This window comes from Anolis sagrei, chromosome 9 (assembly GCF_037176765.1).
Source record: "Anolis sagrei isolate rAnoSag1 chromosome 9, rAnoSag1.mat, whole genome shotgun sequence".
Lineage (NCBI taxonomy): Eukaryota > Metazoa > Chordata > Lepidosauria > Squamata > Dactyloidae > Anolis > Anolis sagrei.
Window position 1 is genome coordinate 23,627,319 of NC_090029.1, and position 15,247 is coordinate 23,642,565.

The 15,247-nt window shown below is 43.2% G+C and overlaps 1 protein-coding gene across 7 annotated transcripts in view; it reads left to right on the top strand.

Moving 5' to 3' along the window:
• Window positions 1–1,332: 1,332 nt before the first annotated feature.
• The window catches only part of TLE3 (TLE family member 3, transcriptional corepressor), a 42,225-nt gene continuing 28,310 nt past the window's right edge, over window positions 1,333–15,247 (top strand). For all 7 annotated transcript variants that reach the window (XM_060755397.2, XM_060755399.2, XM_060755398.2 and 4 more), the window contains exons 1-4: window positions 1,333–1,965; window positions 4,512–4,612; window positions 6,271–6,334; window positions 11,622–11,666. In XM_060755397.2, coding sequence (XP_060611380.1) covers window positions 1,942–1,965; window positions 4,512–4,612; window positions 6,271–6,334; window positions 11,622–11,666 — 234 coding nt within the window. In that variant the 5' untranslated portion in view covers window positions 1,333–1,941. The remainder of the gene's footprint in view (window positions 1,966–4,511; window positions 4,613–6,270; window positions 6,335–11,621; window positions 11,667–15,247) is intronic.

Genomic DNA, 15,247 nt, shown 5'->3' on the forward strand with positions numbered 1-15,247 from the left:
TGTCACTATTACTAGTGCACCCATTATTATTATTATTACAAACTCCATTATTATTATTATTATTATTGCTATTATTATTATTACAAACTCAATTATTGTTGTCGTTACTGTTATTATTAATGTCACTATTACTAGTGCATCTATTATTATTATTATTGCTATTATTATTATTATTACAAACTCCATTATTATTATTATTGCTATTAGTATTATTACAAACTCCATTATGATTGTCATTACTGTTATTATTAATGTCACTATTACTAGTGCACCCATTATTATTATTATTATTGCAATTATTATTACAAACTACATTATTATTATTGCTATTATTATTATTACAAATTCAATTACTGTTGTCGTTAGTGTTATTATTAATGTCACTATTACTAGTGCACCCATTATTATTATTATTATTGCTATTATTATTATTATTACAAACTCCATTATTATTATTATTGCTATTAGTATTATTACAAACTCCATTATTGTTGTTACTGTTATTAATAATGTCAGTATTACTAGTGCACCCATTATTATTATTATTGCTATTATTATTATTATTACAAACTCAATTATTGTTGTCGTTAGTGTTATTATTAATGTCACTATTACTAGTGCACCCATTATTATTATTATTATTATTATTATTGCTATTATTATTATTATTACAAACTACATTATTATTATTATTGCTATTAGTATTATTGCAAACTCAATTGTTGTCGTTACTGTTATTATTAATGTCACTATTACTAGTGCACCCATTATTATTATTATTGCTATTATTATTATTACAAACTCCATTATTATTGTTGTTGTTATTATTATTATTACAACCTCCATTATTATTATTATTGTTGTTGTTGTTGCTATTATTACAAACTCCATTGTTGTTGTTACTGTTATTATTAATGTCAGTATTACTAGTGCACCAAATATTATTATTGCTATTATTATTATTACAAACTCCATTATTATTGTCGTTACTGTTATTAATGCCACTATTGCAAGTGCAACCATTATTGTTGTTGTTGCAATTATTTTACTATTCCTGCCCTCAATTCGTGTTACTCTTGCCAGTGCGCCCATTGTGATGATTGTTGTTACTGTTGAGCTGAGTTGTTACTGTTTCCAATCCGTTCCGCTCTGCAATCCCAGCGCCGGCCTGCAGAGGGCAGCAGCAGCAGCCTCGAGGCTTGAAGCGCCTCCCTTCCCTTCTCTCCCCTTCCCGTCCAATCCCAATCCAGGTTTTCGTCCCCCACGTGGGGACCCTCTTCGGCCATTGGCTCCCTGTTCTCGAGACGCTCCTCCCCTCCTTCCTCGCTCCCTCCCTCCCTCCCTGTGCCTCCCCCTCCTTTCCCTTTCTTTCTTTCTTCCTCCTCCTCCGCTCCTTCCCTTCTTTCCTTCCTTCCGCCCCTCCTTCTTTCCTTCCTCCTCTTCGGCGCGGGACTCCGGGATCCTGGTGGGTGGCTTCGGACGAGGAGGAAGAGGAGGAGGAAGAAGAAGGGGGACTCCCAAAGAGGAAGGAAAAGAGGAAGAGGAGGAAGAAGAGGAAGCGTGTGGTGCCTTTTTCCCCTCCGGGATCGGGGCCGGGGACAACGGGGAGCCCCCTCGGAGGGGCCCGGTAGGATGCCTGTGGATCTGATCGGGAAGGAGGAAGAGGAAGGAGAGGAGGAAGGGGAAGAGGAAGAAGAAGAGGAGGAGGAAGAGCCCCCGGGACCCCGAGGAGGAAGAAGAGGAGGAGGAGGAAGAGGGGGAGGGGGGCGCTGAGACTCCTGCCTGCCTGCCTTGCCTTGCCTTGCCTTCCTCCACCGCCTTTGTCCCGCCGCCCAGGCTCAATCCAGGAGGAGGAAGAGGAGGAGGAAGAGGAAGGGGAAGAGGAAGGCCCGCTCTCTGCCTCCCACCCCCACCCCCCCTCCTCGCCCCGGCCGGCCGGCCATGTATCCCCAAGGGAGGCACCCGGTGAGTCACCCCTCAGACCAGACAGAAGCATTACTATTATTATTATTAGCAGTATTATTATTATTATCATTATCATTACTAGTACATTATTACCATTGTCACTATTATCACCGTCATCACTATCATTATCACCATCATCATCGTCATCACTATCATTACCATCATTACTATTATCATCATCACCACTATTATTATTATATCATCATTATTGTTATTACCATTATCATCACTATTATTATCATCACTATCATTATTAGATCATCATTACTATTATTATTATCACCATCATCACAATTATTATCACCATCACTATTATTATTATCATCATTATTATATCATCATTACTGTTATTACCATTATCATCACTATTATTATCATCACTATCATTATTATATCATCACTACTATTATTATCACCATCATCACAATTATTATCACCATCACAATTATTATCATCATCACTATTATTATTATATCGTCATTACTATTATTTTTATCACCACCATTACTATTATTAGTATCATCATCACTGTTATGATTGTATCATCATTACTGTTATCACCATCATCACTATTATTATTAAAATCACTATTTTTATATCATCATTACTGTTATCACCATTGTTATTATTATCGTCATCAGTATTATTATATCATTATTACTATTATCAATATCAGCATCACAATCATCATCACAACTATCATTATCATTATTAATATTATCACCATCATCATTACTATTATCATCTTCATCATCACTGCTATTATTATCACCATCATCATCATTACTATTACTATCATCATCACTACCATCATCATTATCACTATCATTTTCATAATATTTCTATTATTATTATTATCACCATCATTACTATTATCATCATCATTACTATTATTATTACCATCATCATTATTATCATCACTATTATCATCATCATCATCACCCTTATTATTATCATCATCATTATCATCATCGTTACTACTACTATTATTATTATTATCAGTATCAATACTATTATTCTAACCATTAATATCATCATTGTTATCATTATTGTTATTATCACCATCATTGCTATTATTATTAGCATTATTATCGTTATCATCATCACTGTTTTTATCATCATTGCTCTAATCATCGTTACTATTATTGTTATTTTTATCATAATTATTGTTATTATTATCATTACTATTATTATCACCATCATTGTTGCTATCATCATCATCATCATCACCATTAGTATTATCATTGTTATCATTATCATTATAATCATTGCTATTATTATTACAATTACTACTATTGTTATTATTGTCGTCATCACTGTTATTATTGCCATTATTATCATCGTGTTTGTATCATCATTACTATTATTACTATTATCATCATCACCATCATTGCTATTATTACCAATACTATTATCGTTATTATAATCACCATGACTATTATTATCATCATCATGGTTATCATCATTATCATCATCATTGTTACTATTATTGTTATTATTATTTTCATAAATATTATTGCTATTATTATTATTATCAACATTACATCATCAACATTACTATGATTATCAACATCATCATTGCTATTAACATTATGAACATCATTACCATTATTACTATTGTTATCATCATTATTATTATCATAATTACTATTACTTCTATAATTATCATTATTATTGTTGTTGTTATCATCATCATTACTGTTATTATTGTCATTATTATTATTATTATTATTATTATTGCGTGTACATCACAGCACACATGCACATTAGGTCCAAGTGTCTGGGATTCATCTCTGAATATCAGGCTCTCCCCAAGGGCCTAGGATATTAGAGCGATTACTATTATTATTTCTATTTTACTGACACAAAAGCACAGTATGTCACAGCAAACGAGATCTATATGTTGGATTTCGTATCAAAGAATCACAAGTCGAACACTTCCCAAGCGTCTGGGACTGTGTGATGTATATTCCTATTAATATATTTATAATATATTTACTAATATAGATTATTATTTCTATTATTATTGTGTCAGGGAAGAGATGGCCTTCTCTTTAGGGGGGGGGGAAGGACAGTTGTGGCCCACTTTCCTTCCTAGATAACCCCTTAATGTAGCCATGGCAACAGCCCTCTTAATTTGCATGGGGCCTGAACTAAGCCCCCCCCCCCCCATTTGTCTGCATTTGAGGGTCTTCTTATACCAAAAGGAAATACAGTATTATCTTAGGGATATAAATAAACTAATAATGATTTCCCCTTTCCAAAAGCATAGGGTGGGGGTCCTCTCTTTGTATCCCCCCATCTCCCCATGGGGGACTCTATTTGGGGAGGGGGCTCTCATCACAAAAGGTGTAGAAGTGTGACTCACCACTTTGGAAGTAAAACTCACCACTTTGATTCCATCTTGGGTTCTTGGGGGGGGGGGGATGGGTGGGATGCTAGACGTCTTGGGTGGGTTTGAGTCAGCATGCCCCCTCCTCCTGTGTCTCTGAGGGCCTGTCAATCACTCAATGCCTCCTTTCCTCCTCTTTTTTGCCCCCCTTTAGGCACCCCACCAGCCGGGTCAGCCAGGCTTCAAGTTCACAGTGGCCGAGTCTTGCGACCGTATCAAGGACGAGTTCCAGTTCCTGCAGGCCCAGTACCACAGGTGAGGAAAAGGAAGAAGAAGAGGGAGAGGGAGATGAGGAACAGGAAGAGGATGAGGAAGGGGAGGAAGAAGAGGAGGAGGAGGAAGAGGGAGATGAAAAGGAAGAAGTAAGAGAGAAGGAGAAAGAGAAGGAAGGGGAGGAGGAGAAGGAGGAAGGGAAAGATGAAGAGAAAGAATAGGGAGAGGGGGAGGAAGAGAAGGAAGAAGGGGAGGAAGAAGAAGGAGATAAAGATGAGGAAAAAGTAGGGGAGAAGGAGGAAGAGAAGGAAGAAGGGGAGGAAGAAGAGGAAAAAAGGAAGTGGAGGAGGAAGAGGATAAGGAGAAGAGGGAGAGAAGGAAGAGGAGGAGGAAGAAGAGGAGGAAGAGAAAGATGAGCCAGACAAAGAGGATGAAAAAGAGGAGGAGGAAGAGAAGGAAGAAAGAGGAGGAGAATGAGGAAGGGAGAGATGAAGAGAAAGAATAGGGGGAGGGGGAGGAAGAGAAGGAAGAAGGAGATGAAGATGAGGAAGAAGTGGGGGAGAAGGAGGAAGAGAAGGAAGAGGGGGAGGAAGAAGAGGAAAAAAGAGAAGAGGAGGAGGATAAAGAGAAGAGGAAGATGAGCGGACAAAGAGGATGAAGAAGAGTAGGAGGAAGAGAAGGAAGAGGGGAGGAACAAGAGAGAGAAAAGAGGAGGATGAGGAGGAAAAGAAAGAGAAGGAGGAATAGGAAGATGAGGAGGAATAGGTCTTTGGGAGAAAGCAGGGGTAGGGTAGGGTTGGAACCCAGGGCTGGCCATTGGTTTAGGACAGGCCTGGGCAAACTTGAGCCCCCCAGGTTTTTTGGACCTCAACTCCTACAAGTCCTAAGAGCCTCAGGTCCTTTTCTCCCCCCCCCCCCCCCCAAACTTGTGAAGTTGAGGTCCAAAATATCTGGAGGGCCCAAGTTTGCCCAGGCCTGGTTTGGAAGCTTTCTGTTGATCCGTTCAAAATCTATCATGCTCACGTTCAAAATCTGTAATTTTCTGAAACCAGCATCTCTGCCAAGAGCTTTGCAGCCTTTTCTTCCTGCTCTGTCTCTTGTTTGGACTCTTGGGGATCCTTTCCTTCCTTTCCTTTTGCAGGAAGTGGCTCCACAGCTCTCTTGGATCCACTTCCTGCAAAAACCCTTTGCCCACTCCCCCCCCCCCCCCCGCCTGGGAGGAAATCCTGTGACTTATTTGGGGAGGGGGGATTGGGATTGCTTTTTTAGGGATTCCCAGGCCTTGATGCCAGGGATAACCGCCCCAAGCCCCCCCCCCCCGCCTAGTTTCCCCAGAACAGCTAGCACCCCGTCTGCCTATTGTTGTTGTTGTCATAGTCATGGGAGCCCCTGGGGGTGCAATGAGTTAAACCCTTGTGCTGGTAGGACCGCTGACCGAAAGGGGAGAACAAGGTGAGCTCCCTCTGTCAGCTCCAGCTCCCCATGCAGGGACATGAGAGAAACCTCCCCTAAGGATGGTAAAAACATCTGGGCATCCCCTGGGCAATGTCATTAGAGATGGCCAATTCTTTCACACCAGGAATAGAATGTTTTCCAATTTTTGTTACATAGTGTTGTCGGAGAGCAGGTCCCAGCGTCCCTCCTTTTACAGGCTGTGTTGCAGTCCCACCTCTAACCCGTGCTTTCATTTCCCCTCTCAGTCTGAAAGTGGAGTACGACAAGCTTGCCAACGAGAAAACGGAGATGCAGCGCCATTACGTGATGGTAAGGGAACTCCCACTTGGTTGCGCCAGGGTGCAATGGAGGAGCTGCTTTGGGAAACTGGGGCAAAGGGACCCCAACATGGAGGATCCCTCCAAAAGCTTCCTATGAACCCCAAAAGCATTGTGTCCTAGTTGGATGCACCCAGTTAGAGCCCTGATTGAGCCATTGAAATCCATAAGCATGTGGACAGTTTCAACAGAAAGGAAGACACCATGAAAATGAGCAAAATCTGGTTACCAGTATTACAAAACTCTAACATCAGGACAGTAAATAAAGAGCAACACTTAAAAAGTGGGGAAATTGCAGACAAGAATCAATTAGGGCCAGCTAACACCTCCCAACAAAGGATTCCCCCGGGCAGCAATCAGCCAGGCTTTAAACCTGCAAGGCCATTCAATGCTAATCAAGATGACGAATCGCAACATTCACACTTGCCTCAAGGAGACAAGGGTTCTTTCTCCCACCCTGGACATTCCACAGATATATAAACCCCACTTGCGTAGTTTCCAACAGATCTCACAACCTCTAAGGATGCCTGCCATAGATGTGGGCGAAACATCAGGAGGGAGTGCTTCTGGAACATGGGCAGACAGCCTGGAAAACTCAGCAACTCAGTGCCTGTAATTTGCATGGACATAGCGCAAGGGTGCATCTAACTGGGACACCTGCTTTGGGGATTCTAGGTCTTTTGTGATAATTCCACTTGTGTTGCTTGGGGTGTGTTTGCGTTCATTCTCCACAAGTCCGGGAAATGCCTTTGCACGAGCTGAGCTCAGACGCGTTGGTCTTCGCTACTAAGGAAGGCCTAGAATCCAGATGCCTTCCTTCCCTTTTATTTATTTATTTCGGACATTCATATCCCGTCCTATCTCGACCTCCGCAGAGGGACTCAGGGCGGCTAACAACCGGCACACCATAGTGCCCACAACCAAATACATAAATATACAATTTAAATGAAAACAATATAAAAACAGTATAAATAACATTCAAACAGCAAGATTGTTTTGGGAGTTGAGCTCACTCACCCTGTGGAACTCACTGCCGCAAAATGAGGCTGTGACCATATCTGCATTTCTGTATTTCTGTAATTCTAAGGCATACATTTTCCTTTTATATAAACTTATAAAATGGGGTGCGTCTCAGAATTGCAGGTGTATTATATGTGGTTGTGCTACTGGAATGAGTGTGCGTCTTACAATTGAATTATCAAAGTGGGTACCTTTAAGGGTATCTAGACTAACATGAGATAAAGCTGGGACAAAACTACCTTTGGGTCCTGTTTGTTTGGCCTCGTTCCGCTCCAAACTGGGTTCTTCTGAGGTTGTTATATCCCAGCATGGACAAACTTGGTTGTATTAATTGTATTGTTTATTTACTTATTGCTTGTTGTTTTTATTGATGTGTTGTTGGGCTTGGCCTCATGTAAGCCGCTCCGAGTCCCTTGGGGAGATGGTGGCGGGGTATAAATAAAGTTATTATAATATTGTTCCAGGTGTTTTGGACTCCAACTCCCACCATTCCTAACAGCCTCAGGCCCCTTCCTTTTCCCCCTCAGCCGCTTAAGCGGCTGAGGGGGAAAAGGAAAGGGCCTGAGGCTGTTAGGAATGGTGGGAGTTGGAGTCCAAAACACTAGGAAGGCCCAAGTTTGCCCATGCTTGGGATATCCACTCTGTAATCACTCCATGCCATTCCTTTGATCTTTTTCTCCTTTTCTATTTTCCCTGGAATCTAGGCCATGTTTTCGGCCCAACCTTCCCGGCTGACCTGCCAACATGACATATTGCTCTCCCTTAGAACCCAACCCGTCCATGCCTCCCGGGCTGTGTTTACATGCCACAAGGACACGTTCCCTTTCCAAAGCGGCCTGTGTTGCCCTCCCTTTGCATGCATGTAAAGGAAGACTTTGCGTTTGCTTCCTTCTGGGGAATCTCCCAGAGCCTTGCTTTGTCCGCTGTCCCATGAGCCCCTTGCGGTTGTGTTGCCTGTGGTGTGCGGCCACTTCTGCCTTTGCAAAGGAAGAGGAGGAAGCGTGCAAAGAGGGAGGCCCTTTCCTCCCTCCTCCTTCTGCAACCCTCGTTGCTAATCATCTGCGGTTGTTGGGTTGTTGTTGCGGCCGTTGGGCAAATGCTCCTCCGGGCAGAAGGTTAATAGCTCTGGCAGAATTGGCTCTTGGAAAGGGGTCAGTTATGCGCAGATGGAAAAGCAGGGGGAGGATTTGGGGGGGGGGGAGGGAAGAGAGGCTTAAATGCTCCCTTTCCTAGTACACAATGCGGGAGTTCTTTTTCAGCAGCCATTCATGCTGCCTTTGCTTTTGAAGCCTTTGAGTTGGCCTCAAGTGGGGAAGGGAAGCCCTCTTCCCATCCTCTTCCTCTCTGGGGAGCAAAATGGGGATGTTGCTCTCCCAAGGATTATTTGGTCGGCCTCTTTCTTTCCTCTTTGGAAGGACTTTATAAATCCCACTGCCTCCAGAAAGCTCAGAATATTCTTAAGGCTCAATCTCACCCTGAATATTTTTCTTTTTGGGCATTATTACCATCTGGATGGTAAATTTTGGGAATTATTTTGGGAATTGCTACCATTTAAGATGACAAAAACAAGGACAATTAGGCTGTGAGAGATATTTTACATCCAGGATAGACTACTGCAACGCGCTCTACGTGGGGTTGCCTTTGAAGACTGCTCAGAAGCTTCAAATAGTCCAACGAGAGGCAGCCAGGTTAATAACTGGGGCGGCATACAGGGAGCATACAACTCCCATGCTACGCCAGCTCCACTGGCTGCCAGTTTGCTACTGGGCACAATTCAAAGTGTTGTCTTTGGCCTATAAAATCCTAAATGGCCCCAGCTGAACTTACCTGTCCAGACGCATCTCCCCCTATTATTATTATTATTATTATTATTATTATTATTATTATTATTAACTTTATTTGTACCCGCTAGCATCTCCCGTAGGACTCGATGTGGCTCACATGAACCATCACAGAGATTAAGATCCTCCGGGGAGGCCCTGCTCTCCGTCCCGCCATTGTCACAGGCGCGATTGGTGGAGACGCGAGACAAGGCCTTCTCGGTGATTGCCCCCTGGCTATGGAAGTCCCTTTCTCGTGAGATCAGATCAGCCCCCTCTCTTCTGTCCTTCAGAAAGATGGTAAAAACTTGGCTGTGGGATCAAACTTTTGGGACAGGGCAATAAGGCAGTGATAGGAAACTTTCCCAGGCCAATTTAGATTTGACACAGATGACTAGGACGGATTTAAATGGTGTATTTTAATATTGAGATAAATGTTTTTAATGTTTATGTATGTGTATATGAATTCTTGTCCCAGCATTGAATGTTTGCCGTATATATGCTGTGCTCCACCCTGAGTCCCCTTTGGGGTGAGAAGGGCGGAATATAAATATATTTTATCCCAGAGCTGTGACTCTATTGAACTCTACGGTTTCACACTGATGTGGCAGTACAGGGTGGTGCAATATTTTTTTTTCGTGTCGGGAGCGACTTGAGAAACTGCAAGTCACTTCTAGTGTGAGAGAATTAGCCATCTGCAAGGACGTTGCTCAGGGGACACTCAGATGTTTGGATGTTTTTCTATCCTTGTGGGAGGCTTATCTCATGTCCCCGCATAGGGAGTTGTAGCTGTCAGAGGGAGCTCATCCGCAATCTCCCTGGATTCAAACCTCTGACCTGTCAGTCTTCAGTCCTGCTGGCACAAGGGTTTTACCTACTCCGTCAACCAGGGGATCGGTGCAATAATGATTAATACATGGAAGGATGGGTGCTTTTGTTTTCTAATTCTACAAAGGCTGTTCATTAAAGTTTTCCCCTAACTCACTTCTATTTATCACAGGATGCTTAAACTGCACATGTGTAATGATATAAGTCTTGATAGGTTACGTGCCAATTTATAACTCTGAATTGATAACTGTCTTGATTGTACAGTTGCTGAAGTGGTGTGAGGTTTGAGAATGAACCCAGTGGAATACAGAGCAGTCCTCAAGTTCTTTTCCTTGAAAGGCTGCACACCATAGGAGACGTTTGATGAGATGAAAGAGGTTTATGGGGATTATTCCCACTCATATGATGGAGTCATGAACTGGTGCCCTCAATTCTAATGTGGTGGGACTTCGGTGTAAACGGCTCCAATTCCAGGACAATTCCACTCAGCTATTGATGGACACACCATCCGGCAAGTGGAGGTCGCCATTTTGGAAAATCACCACATAACTATTTGCCACCTAGTCCAAAATGTCAAGATGAGTGTGGGGTCCATGGAAAAAAAAATCACCCAAGGCCATCTTCACATGCATAAGGTATCCACTTGCTGGGTCCCCCGGTTGCTCACACCTTTCCAGAAGCAGGAACGAGTCGGATTGTCTCAGGCTCTATTGACAATGATGTGCCATGAGGACTTTTTCAACAGACTGATCACACAGGATGAAAGCTTGGTCTATCACTATGATCCTGAGATTAAAGTCCAGTCGATGCAATGGAAGCATCATGACTCACCGCCTCCAAAGAAGGCACGTGCCCAACTCTCAGCAGGCACAGTATTTTGGGACCAGCACAGTAGTATTGATGGATTTCTTAGCAAAGGGCATCATGATCACTGGGACATACTATGTTTCACTGCTGTGGAAATTGCCATCAAAACCAAGAGAGAATGTGACATGCTCACCAAAGATGTCCACCTGCCTTCTGCAAGACAATGCACCAGTTCACAACATGTTTCCCAAATGGAAGCATGCTCTGTCCTGTAGCTTTGAAATTCTCCCGCATCCCCCTGATTCACCCGACCTCACACCATCGGACTTCAACCTCTTTCGAACAAGGAAGTTATTTTTGAAGGGCAAGCATTTTTCAGATGAGGAGGCTCTGATTTCTGAAGTCACAGCATGGCTTTTGGAGCAACCTGTCGACTTCTACAAGCGAGGTGTTTATAGTTGCTTCAAAAGACTGGAGAAGTGTGTGTCCCTAGGTGGCACCCATGGAGAGAAGGACTCATAACTGGACCAAGTTTCATTACTCTCCACAGGAAGTGGGTCAAGGGAAATCTTTAATGAACACCCCTCATACATTTATAATGTGACTGGGAATGGCATATAATTTTGTTATACGATGTGCCATGACAATAACATTAATCTATTCTAAGTCAGGACTTTGCACATTGAACAAAATGTTCCCTAAGTTTCTAGTGTCACAATAACCACAGCTACCTTGTTAATGCACATTAAAAATATGGTTCTTGCACAACTAATGTTTTGTTTTTGCTTTGTTTTTCCTCTCCAGTACTATGAGATGTCCTACGGCTTGAACATCGAAATGCACAAACAGGTAAGCACTTCCAGCTCGATTTCCCTCAACCTCTCTATTGCAGAGTGGGGCAAAAAATGGCTTGGGGTTACATTTGGCTCTCCGAAAGCCATCCCTTTGGTGCCTTTCTTGTCCAGACCTCTAAAGAGCACTCCCTTCCTCTCATTTTGGCCCAAGAGTTAAGATAAAGTGTGAAGGGACTCTTTGGAAACTTGGGGAGAGGAGTCCTCCTTTAAGTAGGTTGCAAGCTTGCAACAAGTTTTAACATTTTTGGTTTTAGTGGGCTTTTCTTTGCGGTGCTTGTTGTTGTTTACCAAAGCTTGGACATTTTGAGGGTACCAGCTTTCACTGGTTTGGTGTTGATGCTTTCCACACAAATGGCCTCTTCTTCCATTTGTGATCCACTTCAGTGCTTGCGTTTTGCCCCAGCTAGAGCAGACCCACTGACTCAATGGTTAGACATCAACGTCTTGTTAAATCCCATTGCTCTAGCTGGGGCTAAAAAAGGTAAAGGTTTCCCCTTGACATTAAGTCTAGTTGAGTCTGACTCTGGGGGTGTTGCTCATCTGAATTTCTAAGCTGAAGAGCCGGCATTGTCCAGAGACACTTCCAAGGTCAAGTAGCTGGCATGGAGTGCTGTAACTTTCCCACCGAAGTGGTATCTATTGATCTACTCACATGTGCATGTTTTCAAACTGCTAGGTTGGCAGAAGCTGGGGCTAACAGTGCGAGCTCACCCCACTCCCCGGATTTGAATGATTGACCTTTTGATCAGCAAGTTCAGCAGTTCAGTGGTTTAACCCACTGCACCACTGGGGGTTCCCTCCCACTTAATAATGTCAAATATAAACAACAGCCCTTGATGTCCATTGCTCTGGATCAGTTGTCCCTTGACTCCTGTTTATGGCCTGAGAAAGAGAGAAAATAGAGAATTTTTGCTTGTTTTTGTTGTGGGTGTTGTTTATGGGGGAACTGAGCAAATGTTGTGATGGTAGGAACTGCTCTTTGTTGTGGACTCTCATTTATTGCCGGTTTCCTAGGCAGGTCAAAGGCCTACCTGGCAGGGCTGTCGTGGCACGGTTCCCAGTGCTTCCAACGAATCTGTGATTACACTATATAACATGATTTTTTTCCTGGGTTATAAATGTCATTTTCTAATTGGTTCTATCATAAAAACAAGGAATGCCATCCAATGCTAAGGCAAAGGTAATTTCCAACTTCTGTTTGAATCAGTCTCAGACAAATGAGCCCCATCCTTAGGATGTTTATTGTTGCCATGTTGGTACACAGATGCACAGCAGTAACAAATACCCTCTAAAGCAGGAATGGGCCAATTTGAGCCCTCTAGGGCTGAGGGGAAAAAGGAAGGGGCCCGAGGCTGTTAGGAATGCTGGGAGTTGGAGTCCAAAACCCCTGGAGAGCCCAAGTTGTCTCATGCCTGCTCTAAGCCCAATGAGAACTCTATCCATAGTTTAAGTGGTTTCTGGCTGGCTGTTTGCCTCCAATAGCGAGGTGCCCCTGGCCACTTCTCTCTCTCTCTCTGTTATCCCCAACCCACTTGGCCTTGGTTTCCCCTTGTGTTCCTCCTGGCAAATCCACCATAACCGATTGTGCTCCGCTCTGAACATTTCCCATCCCTCCCCAATCCTGGTAATAACATTTCTCTTTTGCTGCTGCAAATAGCTCTTGCAAATCGCAGCCGCGGAGTGCTTTGGAGAGGCTGCCTGAAGAGGCTCTTGAGCGGCGGGGAGACAGCTGGAAGTGCCCCTCATTGTCTCCCCGAGAGAGAGCCGCCGCCGGGGCTCAAGGGCCTTATTTTCATCTGCTGAGAGAGACAATATTCGGCTTTCAACAAGCTTTGCAAGAGGCTCTCCGGTGGAGGGCCGACCCCTTCCCCTTCCCCCTCCCATTTCCTGGCTTTTCCTGCTGGGAGGGGTCTATAGGGAAAGCAGGTGCAGTAGCAATTGCAGCTTTCTTCCAGGAATGGGGTTTTTACTTCAGCCATATGCATTAATTAATTAATTTATTATTTACAGTATTTGTGTACCGCTTTTCCCACCCTGAAGGGGACTCAAAATGGTTTACATATAAGTAATGGCAAAATTCAATGCCAGTACAAACAATTACAATTATACACTACAATTAGACATAAATCAAGTTAAAAACAATACATCCACAAGCAATAAAACAATAAATAAAACAGTCTCGTCCGTCAAATCGCCGTATATATGCTCGTGATAGCGTAGGGAAGTGTGCCAGTGGTTTCAGTAGGTTATGATGGGTCTGTGTGCCAAGTTGGGCCCAGATCCAACGTCAGTGAAGTTTATTTATTTGTTTATTGGAGCCCCTGGTGGCACAGTGAGTTAAACCCCTGTGCCAGCAGGACTGAAGACGGACAGGTCGCAGGTTCGAATCCAGGGAGAGCGCGGATGAGCTCCCTCTGTCAGCTCCAGCTCCCCATGCGGCGACATGAGAGAAGCCTCCCAGAAGGATGATAAAACATCAAAACACCCGGACGTCCCCTGGGCAGTGTCCTTGCAGACGGCCAATTCTCTCACACCAGAAGCGACTTGCAGTTTCTCAAGTCACTCCTGACATGACAAAAAAAAAATTATTACTAGTCGTCCCCTGCCACGCGTTGCTGTTGCCCAGTCTGGTGATCTGGAAAATAAAGTAATGAGAAAGAGTTGGTTTCTAATATATGTAATTTCGTGTGGACAAACAGTATTTCTTGCTGTTTCTTTGTCAGTGTTGATGTGGAGATTGTCTGGTTTGCCTACTCTGGAACATGCAACATATCATAGTCCCCCTTTCAAATTTTTGATACTATATCTGTGTATGTGTGAATCATATCTATCTATCTATATCTATGGCTGGATGGCTCTTTGTCAGGAGGGCTTTATGCCTTCTTGCCCTGGTGAAGGCAGTTAGACTGGATGGCCTTTAGTATTTTCTGTTGGTCATGGGGGTGGTGTGTGAGAAGTTTGCCCCAATTCTGTTGTTGGTGAGGTTCAGAATGCTCTTTGTAGGTGAACCATAAATCCCAGTAACTACAATGCTCAAATGTCAAAGTCTATTTCCCCCAAACTCCATCTGTGTTCATATTTGGGCATATGGAATATTCATGCCAAGTTTGGTCCAGATCCGTCTTTGTTTGAGTCCACAGTGCTCTCTGGATGTAGGTGAACTACAACTCCCAAACTCAAGGTCAATGCCCACCAAACCCTTCTAGTGTTTTCTGTTGGTCATGGGAGTCCTGTGTGCCATGTTTGGTTCAATTCCATTGTTGGAGTACAGAATACTCTTTGATTGTAAGTTAACTATAAATCCCAGCAACTACAGCTCCCAAATGGCAAAATCATTTTTTTTGAGTGATGGTTGCTCCTTGGGTTAGTAGGTGTCTTGTGGCCAAAAAGTACATTAATGAAAAGTGCAATAATACTGGCTGTCTAGCCTTATACGGAAATAAATTCAGCGAGCACAACACAATCGGAAGCCTGTCCATAGTCCAGTTTCCGTAACATTATCATTACTACCATTGCCAATTATCTGCCAGCTACCCAAAGGCCTGGTCCCATAACCACGTTTTCAGTTTCCTCCTG